The sequence below is a fragment of the Hypanus sabinus genome, chromosome 24 (assembly GCF_030144855.1).
Source record: "Hypanus sabinus isolate sHypSab1 chromosome 24, sHypSab1.hap1, whole genome shotgun sequence".
In the NCBI taxonomy this organism is placed as follows: Eukaryota; Metazoa; Chordata; class Chondrichthyes; order Myliobatiformes; family Dasyatidae; genus Hypanus; species Hypanus sabinus.
Genome location: NC_082729.1, coordinates 13817243 through 13840193, shown reverse-complemented (window position 1 = coordinate 13840193; position 22951 = coordinate 13817243). Strand labels below are relative to the sequence as shown.

Sequence of the window (22951 nt, the reverse complement as noted above, 5' to 3'; positions counted from 1 at the left end):
TGTTACAGTATTAACATCCAAAGGAAGAGCGGAATGAAGAAATTGTGCCATATTCATGTGACTTATATTTTTAAGTAAATGATATTTTTCTTGCTAAGTTTTATTTCCCAGAAAGAGATGCTATTTCTGGCCCAGGCTCCAGCAAAGCAATGGTTATGTATTCACTTATGTTCTTAACAGTGATGCTTTTGAAGGTAAGAAATACAGATGTTACTGAATATAAGAAGTATGTTGGTGTCTTGATAAAACTGTTAATTTGAATGAATTTTGGGATAATCTATTATTTTAATAGCTTACATCATATGGAAGCAACAGGTTGGTGCCAATGGTAAACTAGATGAATTGTAAATTGCAGTAATTAAGTCTACAACAGCTAAATGTCCTTCTTCTGTATCTGGTGTTAGTATTATCATTCATCAGATACTGTAACGCAGAAACAGCGAGCTGTTGGCAGGAGCAATGCCTCTCTCCTCCACGTTAGGAAGAGAAAGAGCCGATGGCATGTCAGACTGTCCGGTGGAAAGTAATTTGTGATGGCCTCTAGCTCATGGTCTCTTTGGGGACTTGCTATTCCTTGCATAGTGGGTGGCGAGGGGGATGCTGATGCTTTTGTTGAGGCAGGCAAAAGGAGGGGGTAGGGGAAGTTGATGCTTTTGCTGCTGCTTCTGCTTGGGAGGGGCAAGCTTTGGAGTTTGAACATTTTTCTGCCATTCATTCTTTGTGGTTTTTCTTCTGTTTCATGGATGTCTGTGGAGAGTAAGAATTTCAGGTTGTATACTGTATACATTCTCTGATACTAAACTGAACCATTGAATCTCTTACATATTACTCCGTACTTCTAAATATTCATCTAAACAGCCTTCTGAAAAATAATATAATGTGTGTGTCTTAGTTAATGTTTTCTTTAAAACTGAAGAGCCACTTGGCCATTCAAAACTTTTTGAATCAGAGTTCAGTCTAGTGAATCTTTGCTGAATTCCCTCTGTGCATGTATATCCTTGGGTAGGAAGATCCAGCCCATGCATGTTTCAGGCATGGTCTCCCTTACGGTCCTATATAGTTACAATAGTATATTATTTCAGGATGAATTGAGTACTAGAATAAGAGGTTATGACTGATGTCAAGGTAACCTGGAAATTCCTAGTTTTTCCTTTCTCCTGCTTTTGAGAAAGAATTGGATTTCCTTTTAACTCTGTTTCTTCTGGAAGAAAGGAGGCAGAGCAACTACAGTGTACCCTTGCATTATGGCTGTTTGAATAACAGAAATTTTACCCTTGCACAATACCATAAATTACAACAAAAACTGTGGTGGTTAGCACAATGCTTTAAAGTATAGCGATCCTGTTCAATTCTCACTGCTATCTAAAGGTTTGTACACTCTCCTTGTGACCACGTGGATTTCCTCCAGTTGCTCTGGTTTCCTCCCATGGTCCAAAGATGTACCAGTTGGTAGGTTAATTGGTTATTGTAAATTGTCGCATGATTAGGCTAGGATTAAATCAGGGAATGCTAGGCAGTGAGGCTCAAAGGGCCAGAAGGGCCTGTTCCATGCTATATCTCAGTACAATAAATTTTTGAGTTACAAAATTTATGTGTGGGGTGGAATAACCAAGTAAACAACTTATTTTGTCAATTTTTGTCAAGGGTTCACGTTTAAGGATAAATCACAATACATTCTGCCATAATGTTTGGGTGTGCTATATAACCTTTTCATTTCTAGCATAATCTAGGAGTGTCATTTTAAATATAGAAGAGAAGATTTTGGAAGAGCCAATTGGAATGATGAGATGCACAAAGTATAAATGTCATCGTATAGTTGCATGAAATGCTGTCTTTTACAGCTGTAAATTCTAAGTGAAATCTTAGCTCTTTTTTGGAACAAGTTGCAAAGTAGAATTAATGGTTGCTGGAATACTGGTATTCCAGGTCCTTTCTGTCTGTCTTTAGAGAAATTTATTTACCAGATGTATTGAAATACAGCAACATTTCAAATGTTCTGATGATTGCCTACAGTGTTGAAGGAGACCTTTTTGGATTGGACTAATTTTCCGTATAACCTATTATTGCATTGCCATCAACTACCCTCGATGGCCCCTCACCTACCCATTAAGCTCAATTTACAGTGAGCAATTAACCTACCAACTTGTATGTTTTTAACCTTGGAGAACTACAGGAAGAACATTCATTCTCCATACAGCACCCAAGGTCAGGTTTGAATTTGAGTCACTGGAACTGTGCAACAGTAACTCCACTAGCTGTACCACGGTACTGCCCCACTGTGGTCAATCTAAGACATGCACCTGTGCTTTTACAGTAGAAATTCCCAACAAAACTAATCCTTATCCTGTGGCGATCCACTTTCTGCGCAAGCGAACCAGCTCACAAATAGCCAGCGCGCGGGGAGAGATTTTGGTAATGCACCTCTGATGTCATTTCCGCCTGGAGAGGGCGGGTGCTAGGGATTTAAATACCAGCACCAGGAAGTTTGAATAAACTAGTCTCGAAATGACTTACCGACTGCGTGTTGTTATTTCAGCACCGTGTGTAGCACATCGCTACATTGGTGACCCCGATGGTCCAAACGGGATTTGACTGACTCTTCATCTGTTCACGCAGTTTCACTACAACTGCCGACTTTCTGGATGCTGCGACAACGCGTGTGGTTTAGCCAAGCAGAAGCCCAGTTCCAGATTTGGCAGATATCCTCTGATTCCACACGTTACTACCATGTGGTGAGCGCCCTTGACCAGGAGACGGCCGCCCAGGTTGCGGATTTCATACAGTCACCCCCCAGAAGAACGCAAATATGAAGCATTCAAGGCACTGCTCATTGGGACCTTTGGCCTCTCACGGCGTGAGCGGGGTGCCCACCTGCTTCACCTGGATGGTTTGGGAGACAGACTGCCATCAGCATTGATGAATGAGATGCTGTCCCTGGCTGGCAGACACAAGCCCTGCCTCATTTTTGAGCAAGCGTTCCTGGAGCAACTGCCTGAGGACATACATCTGCTGCTGGCCGACACAGATTTCAGCGACCCCCGGAAGGTGGCGGCCCGGGCAGACGTGCTGTGGAAAGCCAAGAGGGAGAGCATGGCGTCCGTCGGTCAGATTACTAGGCCACGCGCCCAACAGCAGACCAGACCAGGCCCGGCAGGGGGGCGCACACAACACAGAGGCAGGAGTGAGGAGGCCAGTGAACAGTGGTGTTTCTACCACCAGCGGTGGGGCACAAAAGCCCGCCGTTGTCGCCCGCCATGCCAGGGCCAGAGCCAGCTGCCACTAATGACTATGGTGGCTGGCCACCAGGACATTTGGTGACATTTGGGACTTGGACATTTGGGACAAACAGTCGGGACGCCGGTTCTTGGTCGACACTGGAGTGGAGATCAGCGTCTTGCTCTCTTCAGGGTACGACACCCGCAACAGGAAGCCAGGACCCACCCTGAGGGCTGCAAATGGCAGCACGATACGGACCTACGGCACCCGCACAGTGCAGCTGCAGTTCGTTGCCAGCTGGTTCACGTGGGACTTCACACTGGCCACAGTGGCCCAACCACTCCTGGGGACGGACTTCTTGCGAACTCACAGCCTGCTGGTCGACTTGCAAGGGAAAAGACTGGTACATGCTGAGACTTTCCAGACATTATCCCTGGGTGAAGCCAAGTTGCCGGCCCCACACCTGGACTCCATCATGCTGTCGGACAACGAATTCACCAGACTCCTGGTGGGCTTCCCATCGATTCTGACACCGCAGTTCACGGCAGCCATGCCCAGACATGGGGTACAGCACCACATTCAGACCCAGGGACCACCCCTCCTCGCCCGCGCACGAAGGCTCCCCCCAGAAAAGCTCCGCCTGGCGAAGGAGGAATTCAAGCGGATGGAGGAATTGAGGATCATACGGCAGTCCGACAGCCCATGGGCCTCCCCCCCTGCGAATGGTGCCCAAAGCAACAGGGGGCTGGAGACCATGCGGCGACTACCGCAGGCTGAATGAGGCTACGACACCGGACCGCTACCCTGTGCCGCACATTCAGGATTTTGCAGCAAACCTGCACGGTGCACGGATCTTCTCCAAGGTGGACCTCGTCTGGGGATACCATCAAATCCCGATGCATCCGGACGACGTCCCCAAAATGGCACTCATCACCCCTTTCTGCCTTTTCGAGTTCCTCTGCATGCCGTTCGGCCTAAAGAATGCCGCACAGACAGTTCAGCGGTTAATGGACGCAGTGGGATGCAACCTGGACTTCGCTTTCATCTATTTGGACGACATCCTCATAGCCAGCAGCAGTCGTCAGGAGCATCTGTCCCACCTCCGTCAACTCTCCGCCCGACTGAGTGAATACAGCCTGACAATCAACCCGGCCAAATGCCAGTTTGGGCTCGACACCATCGACTTCCTGGGCCACAGGATTACTAAAGACGGGGCAACCCCTCTGCCCGCTAAGGTAGACGCAGTCCACCATTTCCTCCGACCCAACACAATCAAAGGCCTTCAGGAATTCGTGGGTATGGTAAATTTCTACCACTGTTTCCTCCCTTCAGCTGCCCGAATCATGCGCCCCCTGTTCGCCCTGTTGTCGGGTAAGGGCAAGGACATTACCTGGGACGAGGAGTCCACCGCCACTTTCATTAAAACGAAAGAAGCCTTGCACCCCAGAATGGATGTCCCTACCGCCCTCACAGTGGACGCATCTAACACGGCAGTCAGTGGGGTGCTGGAACAACTCATTGAGGGTCGCTGGCAACCCCTGGCGTTTTTCAGCAATTACCTGCGACCACCCGAGCTCAAATACAGTGCTTTCGACCGGGAACTGTTGGCACTATACCTGGCAATCCGGCATTTCAGGTACTTCTTAGAAGGCAAGCCATTCGCCGCATTCACGGACCACAAACCGTTGACCTTAGCATTCACGAAGGTGTCCGATCCCAGGTCGGCTCGCCAGCAGTGACATCTGCCCTACATCTCGGAGTACACGACGGACATCCAGCATGTCTCGGTAAAGGTCAGCGTCGTGGCGGACGCACTCTCCAGACCAACTGTCCAGGCCCTGTCCCTGGGGGTGGACTATGCAGCACTGGCGGAGGCGCAGCAGGCAGACGACGAGATGCCCAGCTACAGGACCGCAGTCTCGGGTTTGCAGCTGCAAGACTTTCTCATAGGCCCAGGTGATAGGACCCTCCTGTGCGACGTGGCTACCGGCCAACCTTGCCCCATCATCCCGGCAGCCTGGAGGCGGTGGGTTTTCGACTCCATACACGGTTTGGCGCACCCATCTATCAGGACAACCGTCCGGCTGGTCTCCAGCAAATTTGCATGGCACGGACTTCGCAAGCAGGTCAGTGAATGGGCCAGTACGTGCACACAGTGCCAAACAGCCAAGGTACAGCAGCACACTAAAGCCACAACAGTTTGAACCTACCCACCGGAGGTTCGACCACATTCACATGGATATCGTGGGCCCCCTCCCAGTGTCCCGAGGAGCACGGTACCTCCTAACAGTGGTAGACCGGTTCACGAGGAGGCCAGAGGCGGTCCCACTCACTGACACATCTGCTGATTCCTGCGCCCGAGCACTGATCGCAACCTGGGTAGCACGCTTCGGGGTACCGGCCCACATTACCTCCGTCAGAGGCGCCCAGTTCACCTCCAGCCTGTTGGGAACACAGCTGCACCACACAACTGCCTACCACCCACAGTCGAACGGACCAGTGGAACGCTTCCACCGTCACTTGAAGTCAGGTCTCATGGCCCGCCTGAGAGGACCTAACTGGGTGGACGAGCTTCCCTGGTTCCTGCTTGGAATTCATACAGCGCCCAAAGGATCTGCACGCCTCGTCGGCCGAGTTGGTGTATGGCGCACCCCTGGCCGTCTCGGGAGAGTTCATACCAGCCCCAAGGGGGCAAGAGGAAGAACCCACAGCAGTCCTGGACAGGCTACGCGAAAGGCTTGGCAACCTGGCCCCCGTACCAACTTCACAGCATGGACTGACCCCGACCCATGTACCCAAAGAATTGCAAAACTGTAAGTTTGTGTTTGTATGAAAGGGTGGACACCGGGCGCCGCTACAGCGGCCGTAAGAGGGGCTGTTCAGGGCGATCAACAACAACGGGTCCACGTACGTTCTGGACATTGGGGGGAAAAAGGAGGTTTTCACGGTGGATCGACTCAAACCAGCCCATGTGGACTTGGCACAGCCGGTCGCGGTTCAGGCACTGCGGCGCAAAGGCAGACCTCCCAAACAGAGTCCAACCCAGACTGAGGACATTGGGGGGTATATCGCCAGTTCTGGGGGGGGGGGGTTATGTGGCGTCCCATTTTCTGCGCAGGTGAACTGGCTCACAAATAGCCAGTGCGCAGGGAGAGACTTTGGTAATGCACCTCTGATGTCATTTCCGCCCGGAGAGGGCAGGCGCTAGAGATTTAAATACCAGCACCAGGAAATTTGAATAAACTAGTCTCGAAACAACTTACCAAATGTGTGTCGTTATTTCAGCGCTGTGTGTAGCACATAGCTACAATCCCTCCTTTAATAAAAGTTTGTAGTTCTACAACTTGGATGATATGTCCTGAATAAAGACTGACAGTACTTGCCCCTTTATTTTTACTCAAAATTTGTGCTATTGTAATATTTGGAGGCTAATATTGTAAATTCAAGATCAGATTGTTGTTATGCTAAATATATACTGCAAGAATTAAATTATATTTCTTTTTAATATCTTGATTTATCTAATAAATCAAGATGCTTTACTGAAGCACTAGGGGCAATGGACATGACAGGCAACTTTCATTGAGAAATCAAATAGTTTGCTTTGTGAATAAATCTTTTCCCCAAATGGAAAATTGCTCTTTACTTGCAGTATCTAATAAAAGAACATTCCAAAAGATTAAAATGCAAAGTAATTCTCAACTACGCAAACTACTTCTTGTATATCTGCCACTGTAAAGTTCAGAAACTAATAGCACTAAATTTAAAGAGATTAAAATGGAAAAATATTTCTTCCCCTACATTAATTGAATGGTTTTCTCAAGTGATGTTATGTCTTAGTTTGGTAAAAATTAGGAGTAGAATTTTTGATCCTGGATTTGATTTTGAGAGAAGATGGGGTTCTTTTGCCAAATATTATCATTTAATTTGAATTAAGTTATATGGTATCCTTCCAATTTTATTTTTTTATATAAATAAGAAATGGTGGTTGATGACTTTTTTTATATATATTTAGATGATGGTCAAATGTATTGCTCTGGGGGGGTTGATTCCTAATGGGGCTTTTTTTGTAGTTGGTGGGTTTTTTTCCTAGTTAAATGAGGTTCTTTTTTTTCCCTTTTCTTATATATATATTTTTTTTCCCATTTTTATATTTTAAGATCAGTTTTTTCTTCAGCTTTATTAATTGTATACATATTAATCTGTTGAAGTTTTGTATCATTTTATAGTTGTTGAAGATTATATATCAATAAAAAGATTCTAAAAATGAAAATGAAAATGTTGGTGCCTACCAAACGTTGTACATTTATTTACTGGTAGGCAATCTCAATTAAAATGATAAAGCTGTTTTTCTAATCTGCCTAAGTTCTGATATTTTAGGGGAATACAGTATACAAATTAAACTCTCTTGTGTCTCTGTAAAGTAAGTATTGTGATCCAGATAATTTTCTGATTTTTGACCCTAGTGGTATTTAATCAGTACTGTCTGCCGATGCTTCAAGTTCATTAAGGAATTGGAACAGCAGAGCAGCTTGGTGGACACTCTTCTTGATCTTCGTTCCCGGGTTCGTTTAACTTGATGATCAATAAGCTGGAAATAGATGAGTGTATTAAATGTGCTGCCTTCATTCATTGGGGGCATAGCCAGTAGTTGTACTTCTCATTACAGAGGTTTTGTTTAGAACTCTTTTTTTTTAAAGTATGTGGTCTGCATGTAATATTACTTCTATTAGAACCTAAGTGCATGGTGATTTGGGCTGTGATTTATGTTGATATGAACCTGCTGGCTAGTGTTACAGGGTTGGTTTTTATGAAATTGTTCAGAATTTGTGGTAATGCACGTGGTTAAATAGATAGTAATTTGCCCATAATTAGTAAGATTTTTAATGAAAACTTTAGATTGCTGTACATCTCTCAACTCTTCCAGAGAGATCGGATACCTTCCCTACTGACAGTCTGTCAGAGTGGCACGTACGGTGTGTGTGTGTTACTTGAACATCAAGGTTATAGTAACAATGACAAATGATGAAAGAGAGCCAATCAGTGAACCTGACAACTGCGAGATTCAAAGCCACCTCGGCTTCATATGTGCAGTCAAGAACCACCTTTGGTGATTATGTGACCGTACATGATTGGTCAATCACACTAACAGGAATAGTTTAAAGGTAGCTTATCAAACTGCAGCTCTATCCCGACTAACTTTCGGAATCCACTCTGATCCTTGTCCACATAATTTTCACTCTTGTGATCGTCTTCACCTTTGCCTCGCCGTTCCTTTGTGTGCTACTACCGTTGTTCCATCTGTGTCAACTCATTGCCATCATCAACATCTGGTAGCCATTCCCAGTTTGTGTTGTGATCATTTTTTATTTTAATATCGCCCTGTTTGTGATTGATAAATACATACAGCACTATCTCTGAGCCTGACGGCAGAGAAGCCTTGAATCCTAATCCTGCTAAGAAACAGAAACTACAGAAAGTGCATCAGTACAATATTACATATCTGGAGAATGATTTTATTCCATTCCTGTTAGATCAGGGATGCCCCTTATGTCTTATTTGTAATACTGTACTGTATAATGGAGCTGTGAAACCATCAAGATTGCAGGAACAGTTCCATAAAAGACACCCAAAAAAGGCTACTTATGGAATTACTCAGTTCCAGAAGATGAAAAAAGCATTTGAAAAGTGTTGCATATGAGTCATTTGCCAAGAAAGCTAAAACTGACCTTGATAGTACTCTCTTTGCTCCTTATAACATTTCCAAAGTAATAGCAAAGTGTGGGAAAAATCTCTTACAATTGGTGAAAGATTAATAATGCCTGCTGCATCAGGTATGTTCACCACTGTTCTCAAAATGGATACCAGTGTTTTAAAATCAATTCCTTTGATTAGTAATATTTCATTGTCATATTGATGAAATAAGTGAAGACATTATGTATAACTATGCGCAGAGCTACAAAAAACAGAATTTGGGATACAACTGTATGAGTCAACTGTGCAAGACAATGAGGCATTACTAATGGCATATGTAAGGTTTATCAAAAATGGAAGTTTATGAAGTGATTCTCTTTTGTAAAACATTCAAAACAAATTTCAATGGAGAATTAATTCACGATGAGCTCAAAATGTATATTGACGATAAAAGTATTCTGATTAGGAACATGATTTCTTGTGCAGCAGGTGAAGTATCATATATGACAGGTCGCCATGCTGGTTTACTGGCACGTATGAAAAAAGAAATTCCAAGTCTGTTTGCCATCCATTGTGTAATTCCTCGTCAACATCTCACAGCCAAAAACCTCAGCCTGCGATTTTTTTTTCAAGCGTGACTCTTGTAATATCTACTGTCCATTGAATAGCAGAATATTTTACCAGTTATGCCAAGATAACAAAGAAAAGTTTGAATGCTTGCTTCTTCACGCTGAAGTGCATTGGCTGTCAAAAGGCTGCTGCTTAAAACATTTCTTTGATCTTTTTGACAATGTGGTTGAATTTTCCCTCAAAGTTGACAAGAACTTGGGAAACAAGATTGAACTTCTATATGGAAATTTGGCAGACCTAGCCAATCTGTATGACTAAATGAACATTCTATACGTGAAACTGCAGGGTGAGAATTTCAATTTAATCCTGGCAAAAAGTACAGTGTCATTTTTAACAGAAAATTGGAAATATATAAGCAAAACATCAGGAGAACAATGTTCTCACAGTTTCCCTGCATGGAACGTATGGCACTCTCTTTCACAGACGGTGATTTGCAAGGGTTCTGCTGACACCTGCAGTCAATGAAGAAAGATTTTCAGAATTGATTCAAGGATTTCAATGATCTGGAAATTCCGAATTGGGTAATTAATCCATTTCTTTGCAAGGTGGAAGAGCAGGAAGAGAACTTGTAAGAAGAAATCATCAAAATTCAGAATGATGAAGCAAATATGTTTTTCAAAAATGTCAGCTTTTGTGGTACGTGGCTACACTGTCTTGCAAAGTTTCTTGGTCTTTGGAGAAGAGCTAAACTGCTCTTCATTGCATTTCCATCCTTTTGTTGAAAAAGTCAAGTGAACCACATACTGACAAAAATCAGAAACGGCTAGGTCATTGTTACGTGTGGGGACTTGAGGATTTTGGTGTTACAACTTAAACCAGATATTTCAACCCTTGGTAAAAGCCATCAAGCTCAAGGATCACATTGATAGCAAAGTTCCTGATAGCACACAGGTACTGTGTAAGCTAGATAAAGACAAATTTGTCTTTAATTTGTAAAGACAAATAAAAATTTAAAGCACAACCATATGGTGGACATGTTTTTACACTCTGGTGGTGCAGAAAAATGTATTGTGCCTAAGAGGAGCGTTGGCAAGAATGAAGGTGCTTTGGGGGGCATTGGGCTAAAAATGTTTGGAAACACTGGGTTAAAGGAAATGTGAAGTGTCATTGCAAACACATAGAAATGATAAATGTCTGTTCAATTTGGAATCAGTTTATGTTTGTTGTAAATCAGAGTAAATTCCCTTTGTTTAGTACGTAGTTTCAGTCTTGAAGATGTAAATTATTTTTTTCTTGGGTTTTTCCAAATAGGAGGCATCTTCCCAGGGAAGTAAACCGAAAAATCAATAGTGAGTATAGTTTAGTTTAGACGGTTACTAAATTACTTAAATCATCTGTAGAAATGTTTTTTTTAAGAATCAGCCGATGTATATGATTTCTTATTTCAGGCTAGCTATGCAACTGTAGTGTATTAACAGTGTTTATTTTATTTTGGTCTGCTGTTTACATTTGTGCTATTTGAAATGTATTTGTTTCATGGTTCTGTTGAACCAATCCATTTTATGCTTACAGATTCTATCATCATTCGTTTTGGTACATTGACTTCGTGATAAACTATAACCTTTTGAGAAATCTGTCCATTTTTGCACTTGCATGAATAGATTCTCTCATTAGATTAAATTTTATTCACTAACATTGGTGTGTAATGAAAGTTATTTCTCATTCAGACCCAGCTACCAGCAAACACAGATATCATGAAGTTGCCATTATGTGAGGAGGATGGGAAAAAAAGCACCAGAATTGACATTCAAGGGATCTCCGCCTTCCTACACATCAATGTAATTTACAGTGGCCTGATGTGAATATTTGCATATTCAGTACCTATGAAAAATATCAGCAATATTGTATTGAGCTTTGAAAGCAATTTGCACTGAATGTGCTTTATAATGGCAACTTGTGAATTTTGAGAATTTTGTTTTGTGTAAATGGAAATAATAATCTCAAAATCTATGCAAGTGGGAACAGTTTGGGTTTTTATAGAATTGTCCATTGTACTTGTTTATTTGCTAGTTCTGATACTGACAGCAATTGAAACCAAGATTGTGTGTGTAAGTAGTGTTAAAGCCATACTGGGTGATAATTACCGATTCCTGGATGCTGCTGGTGTTTTCCAGATAGTTTGTTGGGTGTTGTTTTAAACAATGAGAAGCTACCTATAAATCCTGCAACAAAAGTGAGAGAACCCTAGAGGTGGCAAGCAGATCCAGCTGGCTATTCATTATTGACAGTGGAATCCATCCCACAAATTCTAGACCAATTAGTGTAACTACTTTTAAAAAATGTCATCAAAAAGTTATCGGGAATGAATTTTGAGTGGATAATAACTACACAGCTTATAACTTCCCCTTTTCATGTACTAAAACATTGCCCCACGGGGTACTGTAGTTTTTAAAACTAATACTGCTTTGTCTCCAATAATGTCAGTCATCAAACACAATTGGTATGTTTGCAGATATCAGAGTTTGTAGAAGATTAAAGTTTCATTAGATTCTTGTTTGGTAGGAAACTCTTAATCAGTTACCAGCTGTGACACAATGCAACAGAACACATTTGTCAAGTGAATTCCTTGTGTGCAATTCTTATGAACCAGATTCTAACTGCTAGCTGACTGAAAGCAGACCTGAAACATTATAATCTGTTCATTCAAAGTAATAAAGCTGCTTGTGTTTGAATGACTGGTATTAAAGATAGCTGTTAAATATTTGTGCTATTTATTACACATGATAGATCAGCAAGGTAGAACAAGATTCTCTGAGCTGAAATTCCTGGTGAATTTGGATCAGAAAGATGACTGTGTTACTTATTTTGAACAAAAAGTTAAACCACATCTTTTGATCATATTTGAATTCTGCAACATCTTTATAAGGGAAGGGCTATGAGGGAATAAGAAAATCTGCTCCTTTGATGTAGTTAAATCTTTTTCCATTTAAAAGTTCTGTTTATGAAAGCTTCACTCATTTTCATTATCTATCACAATTTTCTGATTGGGTGTATTTTAGTGTTAAGAATTTATATAAAGAGCAATTGTCTCGTACTTTATTGTTTAGTGTAAACAGTAAATTCTGTTAAAAAGTGGTATAAACCACTTCAAATGGAGCATTAGCTTTAGAATTAGTTTTTAATTGTTCAAAATCCATACCTTACGAAGAAAAAAGAGCATTGAAATGTTTAAGACTTCTAAGCTTCAAATGTGTCATTTTAGTTTTGAACTGTAAAATTGTACAAACTGAATGTAATTTTTTCCTTGCGTATTTGAAGATTCCCTATAACTTTTTGATATCTGTGGTGCGATATCTGCCCTCACATTTAGTGCAATCATAACAAATGATTTTTTAATGCTAGCTGTTCTGTAAAATGTGCTTATTTCCATAAATAAATTATACAATCAATACAATTTTATTTGTGTTGTGCCTATAGTTGTTTGAATCGTGTAGCTTTTCATAAAGGAAAGACCCTTGTGTAATAACACACTAATTATATTATTTATATTATTCCTATGTTATGTTACTGAGAATAGAGCTATTATCTTGCATTGTCTGTTGATCTCCGTCACAAACCACTTTTAGGAAAATAGTTATCGGTATTTTGACATTCCTTAATAGTTTACATGCCTTTTACAGGTGCATAGAACTTAAGTGTCTGGTTTGGGTGCTTTCAGACATATAGGGGCAAATTACACCCAAAATTACACTGGCTTTTATAAAGTAATTTACATTCCCAAGTTTCTGATCAAAATCAATTTCACATGTAAGATTTTTAAACATGTAAAATTCTTCCAACTTATCTGTGATGATTATAGTATTGTCTTTGTTCCAATTTGCTGATTTTCCTTGACTTCTGACAAAGTAGTATAGTGTTCAGCACAACGCTTTACAATACCAGCAACCTGGATTCAATTCCTGCTGTTGCCCCTAAGGAGCTTGTACGCTCTTCCCATGACCGTGTGAGTTCCTCCAGGTTTCCTCCCACAGTTCAAAGACCTACCGATTGGTAAGTCAGTCAGTCATTGAAAATTGTCTTGTGATTAGACTAGGATTAAGTCCGGGGGCGGGGGATGATAGGTGGCATAGCTAGAAGGGTCTATTCTGTGCTGTATCTCAGTAAATAAAAATATATTTTAAATACATTAAATACCCCAGTGATTTAAGGATCATTCCATTAGCTGTATGGTTGACCATAAAGAGATGTACAATCTGCTAAACTAGGAAAAGATTGCATTTTCTTATCAAAACTAAAGTGTCACCATTACATTTACTTGATGATAAATTAATTGCTTGATGCATTCAGAACCAACCTGAAAAAAACGTGTTTGTTCTGACTTTTCCTTGCTGCCAACTTGCAATCTGTATTTGTAATATATCTTTGAAATTTAATGCATTCGGCCACCTGGATCCCAGTTATATGACTAAGTTGTTAGATGAGGATAGATTTAAGATTCTGGCCAGTCTCCAAGTAGAAACCTGATGCAGTCAGAACTGTTAAACTTGATGGCTGGAACTGCAGACTCCAAAGGTGAGAAGTGGTGCGAGTCTATTGGATGGAGCTTTAAAGTACTTAGCCAGAATGTGCTTCGTTATCAACTATCAATGTGATGCCAAATCCTAAAGTATTACAGGTATCCCAATCATTCAAAGCACTGTAACTGTAATCGACAGCTGCTATTGACCATAAGATGCAGGAACAGAACTAGAAACCATTTGGCGCATCGAGTCTGCTTCACCATTGGTTGATGGCTGATGCATTTTCCCACAGTCCCATTCTCCCGCCTTCACCCCGTGTCCCTTCGCGCCCTGACTAATCAAATATCTCTGCCTTAAATATACCCAATGACTTGGCCACTACGGCCTCTTGTTGCAACAAATTCCACAGATTCATCACTCTCTAAAGAAATTCCTCTTAATCTCCAGTCTACAAAGGACGCCCCTATATTCTGAGGAGGTGTCCTCTGGTCTCAGACTCCCCCACCAGAGGAAACATCCTCTCCACTTGTTGGTAATCCCAGTTTTGAGAATCAAGGGTTTTAAATGAGCTGGAATTGCAGACTCCGAAGGTGAGATGGGGTGACAGAGCCGACTGGATGGAGGTTCAGAGTACTTGGTCTGCATGTGTTTGGTTATTAAATATCAAGATGACGCCAAATCCTGAAGTGATGCAGGTATTCCAAACACTTACTGATTCCATTGCAACTGTAGCTGTAGCCCAAGCTGTCCACAGCTGCCATTGTTTTTTTCATTTCTCTTCCAAATCAACTTTGAGCAATAGAAGGCGCAGTTGTTGGAAAAGTGAAGGTCTTGATTAGATCCTTTGATCAATTATACATCAGCAAACACCAGAAAGTTCGGCACCTGCACTAAAACTACTCTCTGCCAGACCTTGAAGCGTGCGTGCCATTTAAGGAACCATTTCTCACAGAGACCATTTTTCACAGTTGAAGATCTGTTGTAAAGTAAATTCTTGGAAAAGGACCGGAGTAAGTAAATATTTACGAAGTCGGAGTTTGTTCCTGCGCTCATCAGTAGTGGTCCCCTAATGCTGGATATAAAGCAGTGTTGTGTTTGCCTTGCGGGTTTGTCAGATTTCACGGAATATTTGTTGAAATTGCATTGGCAAGAGCGTTCCGAGTGTGAGTGTGTGTGCGCGCGCGTGTTTGTGAGTGTGTGTGTGGTGGGGGGAAACCGTAGTGAAGAGTTAAACATTTTGAACACCCCATTCATACCACTTGTAAGTGAATAAAGTTCACGTCTCCGCGCTACAAAAAGAACATGGAACATGCAAAAAGTTGTTGCAGGATCTTAGAACCCAGAGCTTCCGGCTATCGGACGGCCTGGTGGTGTTCCTGGCAAATAGCAGAGCGAGGGCCGAATGTCATCCAAAACAGTGAGGGTTTCAATGCTCCTACTGGCGAGGAGGAGGTGGGCTCCAAGATGACCCGCCATAAACCATCCGGTTTATTTTTCAGGCTCGGGGTGAATGTTGAACTGTGCGAAGAGTTTGAAATAAACTTATTCACGCGAATTCAGCGCTGGGGAAAGCGTGTAAATGGTGTACAGCGAGGGTGGGAGCACGGATACTGCCCTGCAATATTAATACCACACACACACATACACACACACACACACACACACACACACACACACACACACACACACACTCACTCCATCAAATCTTGTTGTGCTGTTGAGTCAAGTATTAATATCGAATAGGGGGAAGCCGAATTCTTAAAACCTACGGTCGTGGCTAAATGCGGTCATCGAAAAAAATTCACCGTGTCTTATCAGAATCAGGTTTAATATCTGTCGTGAAATTTGTTAACTTTGCGGGAGCAGTACAATGCAATACCTGATAAATATAGATTTTTTAAAAAACTAAATTACAGTAAGTATATATGTATATTCAACCGTTAAGTAAGTAGTGCAAAAACAGAAATAAAAAAAAGTAGTGGGGTAGTGTTCATGGGTTCAATGTCCCTTCAGAAATCTGATGGCAGAGGCGAAGAAGCTGTTCCTGAATCGTTGACTGTGTGTCTTCAGGCTTCTGTACCTCCTTCCTGATGGTAGCAATGAGAAGAGGGAATGTCCTGGGTGATGGGGGTCCTTAATGATGGACGCCGCGCATCGCTCCTTGAAGATGTCTTGGATACTACGGAGGCTAGTGTCCGTGATGTTGCTGCCTGAGTTTACAACTCTCCGCAGCTTGCTTCGATCCTGTATTCCCCCCCCCCCCCATACCAAATGGCGATGCAGCCCGTCAGAATGCTCTCCTCATCTGTAGAAGTTTTCGAGTGTTTTAGGTGACAAACTAAACTCCTAATGAAGTATACCCCCGTGTTTCTCTCTACGGCTGCATTGATATGTTGGAAACAGGTTAGATCCTCGGAGATCTTGACACCCAGGAACGCGAAATTGCTCGCTCTTTCCACTTCTGATCCCTCTATGAGGACTGGTTTGTGTTCCCTCGTCCTACCCTTTCTGTAAAGTCCATAATTATTTAAACGGTTTGTCGGAGATTAATGGGAGGAAGGGGGCCCATTGGCTGCGGACAAACGTCGAGATTTATCAGACGTGTTCCGCTCTTTACCACTTAAATGTTCAGACCAGTAAATTGTGTTTTCAAGCGTTTGTTTCCTGTACCCTGACCAGTCTGGAGACTGGGATCCAACCACAGAGGAGAATCATTTACTTATAATCTCTCTCAATATCTCTCTCTATCTCTCTCTCTCTCTCTCTCTCTCTCTCTCTCTCTCTCTCTCTCTCTCTCTCTCTCTCTCTCTCTCTCTCTCTCCTCTCTCCACTCTCACTCTCACTCTCACTCTCACTCTCACTCTCACTCTCACTCTCACTCTCTCTCTCATGACGTGGGTGGGCTGCGCAGTTAAAGGTCAGGGTGGGTCTCCGAATATCCGAAAGACGGGCAGCGCCGCAAAGGGGAGAAGAAGGCGAAATTGAAAATGCAAAGGGAAACAAGCGACGCTGGCGGAGTAAAAAGTCAAATTCGGGCTGATCGAATGGGCAAAGTTCGCAGTTGCTGATCGCAGCTAACTCACACTTAACCTCAGTGAAAATAATTAGTCAAACAACCCCTGCAGAGAAAGTTTATTCACTCCTGAGGGGGATGGGTACGTTCCACTCAAATAAAATAATCTACTATGTCGGTCTGAAGAGTGCTTCTTCTCCCGCTTTTTGCGAGGCGGAGTCACCCGCTTTCTGATTAGATCCCGACACGGTTGATTGCAATAACTGTCGGGGGGGGGGATGTTAAAATATAAATTATTGAGAGAGGGAGAAAAGCGGGCTTAGAAATAAAACGCATTCAGAAATCTTCAACGATGTAAGGTTGATGTAAGATCAATCTTACATTGTAAGATCAAGGTTGATGTAAGATCAGGCAATTTTCCTGACCTTCAGCCTGGCTGAGCCTATCCGTTTTCCTGACTCGATCATTTCCCCCTCTCTATAAACTGCGGCGGTCCAGGGGACGCTGGGGACTAAGACTTTTTTTTTAATCAAAGAGTTAAACCTCAACGCATTTCCTGAACGGGTTGTGTGTGTTTCACACGTGTCGGGCGGCGTTCCGGCCTCTGCGAGGGGTAGGTAGCATGTTAATACCTGGAGCCGGCCCCACTCTCTGCCACACAACCCTGATCTCCTGTAACTGCTCGCTCAACAAGATGAAGGGACTTCTCAACGGGCTGCTCCTTTCTGCCTTGATCCTCGTTCAAGTAAACTCGGTGCTTACACTTAAAGCAAAGCCTCCGGCAGGTAAGAAGATACGCTTATTAAAAAGTAGAATGTCGTCGGTTTCTTATATATTTTATGGGCTCAACATTAATTATAGTAAATAACCAGTGTTTATACTTTCTGCAAATTTGTGCTTAAAATCTTTCACTTTTTTTGAAGAGATTTTTGCATCCACACCAATATTGGGTAAACACTACATTCCTGATGGTACTATGCTGAAATTATAAGTATGAAAATTTAAACACAGAACAGTACCATTGCCCACAATTTTGTGCCAAACCAGTTAAAATACAAATCAAAAACACCCAATCACTAATCCCTTCTACCTACTCCTCCATATCCCTGCATCTTCCTTACACTCATGTGTCTATCCAAATGTCTCTTAAAAACCTCTCATGTATTTGTCTCTACCACCATACCAGGCATCCACCACTCTCTGAGTCAAAAACTTACCCCTCACGTCACCCTTGAATTTACATCGCCCCCCCCCCCCCCCCCCGCCCCATCCACCTTTAATGCAAGCCCTCTAGTATTAAACATTTCAGCCCTGGGAAACAGACACTCTCTGAAAACTCAATGGCTCTCATGATCTTGTAAACCTCTGTCGGATCTCCCCTCTGCCTCTGCTGCTCCAGAGAAAAGGACACAAGTTTATCCAGCCTCTCGTGATAGCACATGCTCTCCTAACCAAGCAGCATCCCGGTAAACCTCTTCTGCACCCTCTCCGAAGCCTCAATATCCTTCCTATAGTGGGGCGACCAGAACTGTATTCAATCTTCCAGATGTGGCCCAACCAGAGTTTTATAAAGTTGCAACATAACTTCCTGACTTGTGAACTCAATGCCTCCACTGATAAAAGCAAGCATGTCATAAGCCTTTTTAACCACCCTATCGACCTGTGTAGACGCTTTCAAGGAGCTATGAACTCATGTTGTCTTTTGTTCAAAGTCTTCAAATCATTCTTCAAGCAGACTACACTTACAGGCTAAGAAGTTTTAGTTGGGATTGTTTGCAGACTCTTCATTATCATTGTCACTAAGACTTTAGAAGCTCCTTCAAGGTGCATTGTACTTGGCATTTAAACTCAAATAACTAGAACTATTCTAATACATCAGCATAAAAAATAATTTTAGTAAAACAGCAACTTGTCTGAGTTAAAGTGTTAAGAAACTAGTGCTAACTTCCTGCAGGCCCATTAATAATGCCAAATCATTGAAGAAAGTACATATGATATGGATTAAATATATTAAACCAGATTTACAAGTTTAAAATATCCTAAGCAAATAGCCACCAATGTTCATAAAATGCTGGAGGAACTCCAGCAACTTGTGTGCGTTGCTTGGATTTCCAGCATCTGCTGATTTTCTCTTGTTTCTGACTATGTCACCAATATTGTCACCCTGATATGAAACAGCAGAAATTCCACATGTCTATACTTGTACCATAATACACAAGTTAGACCTCTGTTTCAGTATAAGGTGCCACCTCCGAAATTACTAGTTTGATCACTTACAATGAGCAGGAAAAGGAGAATTATCAATGGAACTGACCTTTGCGTGTCTGCCAGTTAGTTAGACCGCAGCTTGTGACAACATTATCTTCTTTGCCTTGTAGCTATGTACTATTAACAGAAAATTATTATTAAATATTGGATATCAGCTGCTAGTATCTTCAGTGTTCCCAATTTCATTCTCAACTTTCACTTAGTTGATTGTCTCATCCAAATGTTGTGATCGCCCATTAAAATCCGTCTTTACTTTTAATATGGATGGTTCCTATCAAGTTCCCAAATGTTTGACCATTTATCCATGTTCTCCGTGGTTCTTGTTGCTTCCCCACTTCACAAAGAGCAGACCATTATGTCACTTTCCTCTCAGTTTGTGAATGATTTGGAATTGATGGCTTGGATGTGAGAAGCTGAACTTGATCTTTCTAAGATAAACTATTGAAAGTAGTTTTCTTTGGAATTAGGTATTGTTAAAGCGTTTTTTTGAGGGTTAGCACTTTTGGAAATAACTTCAGCAACTGACTTCAGATGCAAATATGAACTGTGGATGAAATCTAAAATGCAGCTCTGAACAATGGGTTCCTTAGAACCAGGAACCAGATTAAAACTCAACTCAGATGTTTGTGGTGTGGGTATGAAGCGCAAGGTGTGAAGTTTGTGTGTAGTTCAAAGAAAGCATTGTGGATGCATTGTAAATATGGAATTGTCATTTGATCTTTAGCATATAAAATGTCATGTAATGTTGGGTCATGTAGGCCTTTTTCCTCCAAAGTCGGTCTCAACATAATGCCTTCTCTATTTCATTTTGTTGAATAAAGAGACTGCTTCATATCTATTAGTACCTCTCTCCGGTGACTTCGTTCACAGGTATCATGCTGTTTTCAACCCACCAAGTAGAATTCTATGTTCATGATTGTGGCATTTTAAAATAGATTGCAGACACTGTACAATTTTTTAAAAAGTAAAACCTGCTTTTTACTCCTGTTATTACCTTTGTTGTTGTCCAAGTTAATATTACTGCTGGTCCATACAGTCCAGCTGAGAGGCCATACAGTGAAGCTGAGACACATTGGATTCCGTCTGGTCTGATCCAGCATTTGCAGATTTTCTCTTGTTAGTGATTGGACACATCTGCACTCCGTTAAAGTCACTTGTGTATTTCTGTATTTTCTTTAATTCATCCTCCTCTGTTCAATTTATTGAAGACAAACCAAAGGTCAATGTCATGGGAGGTGAATTAATGGCCTGTGCATCACCTGATGAAGCAAGTTCCACATTTACTCAAAAGCTGTGCTCGGTTGCGAGGGGCGACCACGAATTATTCTCTGAGCACTTAAATTGAGAAAGTATAAGGTTTCCGACCCTAATGATGTCCACTGATCCTTATTGAAAAGTCCACAATCATACTGCTGGTATACTCTTTATATTCCTTCAGTATTAAAGCAAAAGGGCTGGTCTTGGCAACATTAGTGTTGTTTTGGTAATATAAAGTATCACTTATGCTTCAGATACAGTTTTGGTGCATAAATACTTCACTGTTGCGCAAATTACAAAGGCTAGCTTGTTCCATCGGCCTTAACTGCAATCCTTTATGCTCCTTCCATATTTCCTTATTATATGGAAGGAGGCCATTTCAGGCAATCGACTCTATGCCGGCTCAGAGCACCAGCTTCCCACTTTCTCCCCCTTGTAAAACCTTCCTCTGTTGTAGGGTAACGTACCTAATTCACAGCCACCGACTCCAAGCTGGGGTTCACTTTAAGAGGCTGGTCTGACATGATGACGAGTTCAGATGAAGTTTTGTACGGCGCAGCGTGTTCTGTGTTTGGAGAACAATAAAAGAGTTGTCATGGCTTCCCTTAAACTTAAAACCGTCTCTGCTGTTTTATTTGCAAAAACCTGCACTATCAACTTCCACAGAGTTTATCACTCACCTACGCATCAGGGCTTGAATCACCCTACATCTCTTTATGATGTGGAAGGAAACCGGAGCACCCCTATGAAACCCACCTGGTGTGAATTCTCCGCAGACAACACCAGGGATTAGGGTTGGACCCGGGATGCTGGAGCTTTGAGACTGAAGACCTACGAGCTGCACCAGTGGGCCGCCCCAAATTAATCACAGAAAGCGTTGCTTCATTCATAGTCCAATACTATGTGGGCTGCGGGTGTTGGTTTGATGAATATGGATATTGCCCACTGCACATCTCTGGTACCACGTGAGGGCCAACCGAAGCTGTATTATTTGCCTCCATGCTCACTGTTTAGACCCAGATGTTTAATCCAACTGTTAGGTGGTCAAATTTTTCATAAAACAGACCAGGGCTGATGGAAATCACATGAAATGCTGCTGCAGAGATCTTGTTCAGGATTGGCAATACATCTGACACCAAAGCTCAGGAGGAGGGAAAGAAGATTATTATAGCAATAAAGGAAGAATTTTCTTACCAAAAAAAGAAGTGGTAATACACCAATATTTCTCCAGAACATCAATCCAATAATAGCACATTATAAATCTGCATACTCTCATTTGTGAGTTTATCATTATGTATTATGAATAGCCCATAGAGTCATTGAGAAGAACATCACAGAAACAGGCCCTTCAGCCCATCTAGTCCATGCCAAAATCTCTATACCTTAATTTTACATCCATTGTATTTACATCTTTTAAATATTCAAACTAATATGTGTATTTTTATTTTCTTAATTACATGTTATTGTATACTCATGTTTTCTAATCAGGTTATATTTCTCTCCCAATTCTTCAACAGTCTTTGTAAAAATCACAGACAATACTTAGAGAAAAGGAATATGCTTCATCCAGTACGATAAAAGCAGGAGGTGTCAGAAATGAAGAACAGGGACTCCATGTGTCTGTGAAGCCACCATGTGTTGGACTTCTGTGTCCCACAATAAAAAATAAAGTTTTATTTTTCTGCAGCCGGCTGGTGGTGTAGTGGCATCCACACTGAACTTCAGGGCGAGTGGTCCCGAGTTCGAATCCAGCTGGCTCCTTGCATGCTTTCCGTCCACGCTGGGTCGAATAATCAAAAATGCTAAAGGAACGGCAAGGTTGCTGCCCGATGTGCCACAAAGCACAGAAAGGAACAATAACTCCTTTTCCATATTTCCGTGATAAAAGAATACAAGAATCACAATGACAGTAGTGGAACCAACTGTCCCTACAGAGCACAAATGTGGAATAATTGCGCACTTAGAGGGTGTCTGATGCAGGTCTGACACTTTAACTTATCCGAGTACCCCTAATGTTGCAAAGCAACGTCCTTTTGCTTCTACACTGTAAATATTCCTTCAAAGAATATACCAATAGTTTACCTTAACCCTGTATTATTGTAGATCCTACACTGTGGTTAGAACACAAGCAAAATGCAATTACTCAGTTTTTCATTTATGAATCCCACACCCTAGTAATTTTACTGATACGTTACTGATAATGTCCCCCGGTTGTTGTCTGAACTAATGGAAAGTTGTAATTGAATTGAGGACAATATTCAAAGACAAATTTGAAAATAGAATGCACAGGACCACTGACAGAAATCAAACAAATTCTGCAAAGCCAAGGATCGTGCAATACAGAAAAATACTTGACTCCCAATTTTGTTTTCACCTACATTTTGCCCTTTTTTTCACAACTTTCTTTATCTCTTTG

General features: G+C 42.0%; 1 protein-coding gene and 1 long non-coding RNA gene across 3 annotated transcripts in view; one reads left to right on the top strand and one right to left on the bottom strand.

Annotated features, from left to right (window-relative positions):
• Nucleotides 1-219: 219 nt before the first annotated feature.
• Nucleotides 220-22948, bottom strand: LOC132380488 (uncharacterized). Its single transcript, XR_009507791.1, has 3 exons — nucleotides 20273-22948; nucleotides 19325-19395; nucleotides 220-747 (listed from the first exon to the last, which is right to left on the bottom strand). It is a non-coding gene; the product is annotated as an uncharacterized LOC132380488 (long non-coding RNA).
• Nucleotides 16830-22951, top strand: part of matn1 (matrilin 1) — a 30746-nt gene continuing 24624 nt past the window's right edge. Inside the window, exons 1-2 of one of the 2 annotated variants that reach the window (XM_059949331.1) lie at nucleotides 16830-17152; nucleotides 17546-17795. In XM_059949331.1, the coding sequence (XP_059805314.1) occupies nucleotides 17633-17795 (163 nt within the window). In that variant the 5' untranslated portion in view covers nucleotides 16830-17152; nucleotides 17546-17632. Of the gene's footprint in view, nucleotides 17796-22951 lie in introns of both variants that reach the window. The other variant, XM_059949329.1, reaches the window with a different exon arrangement.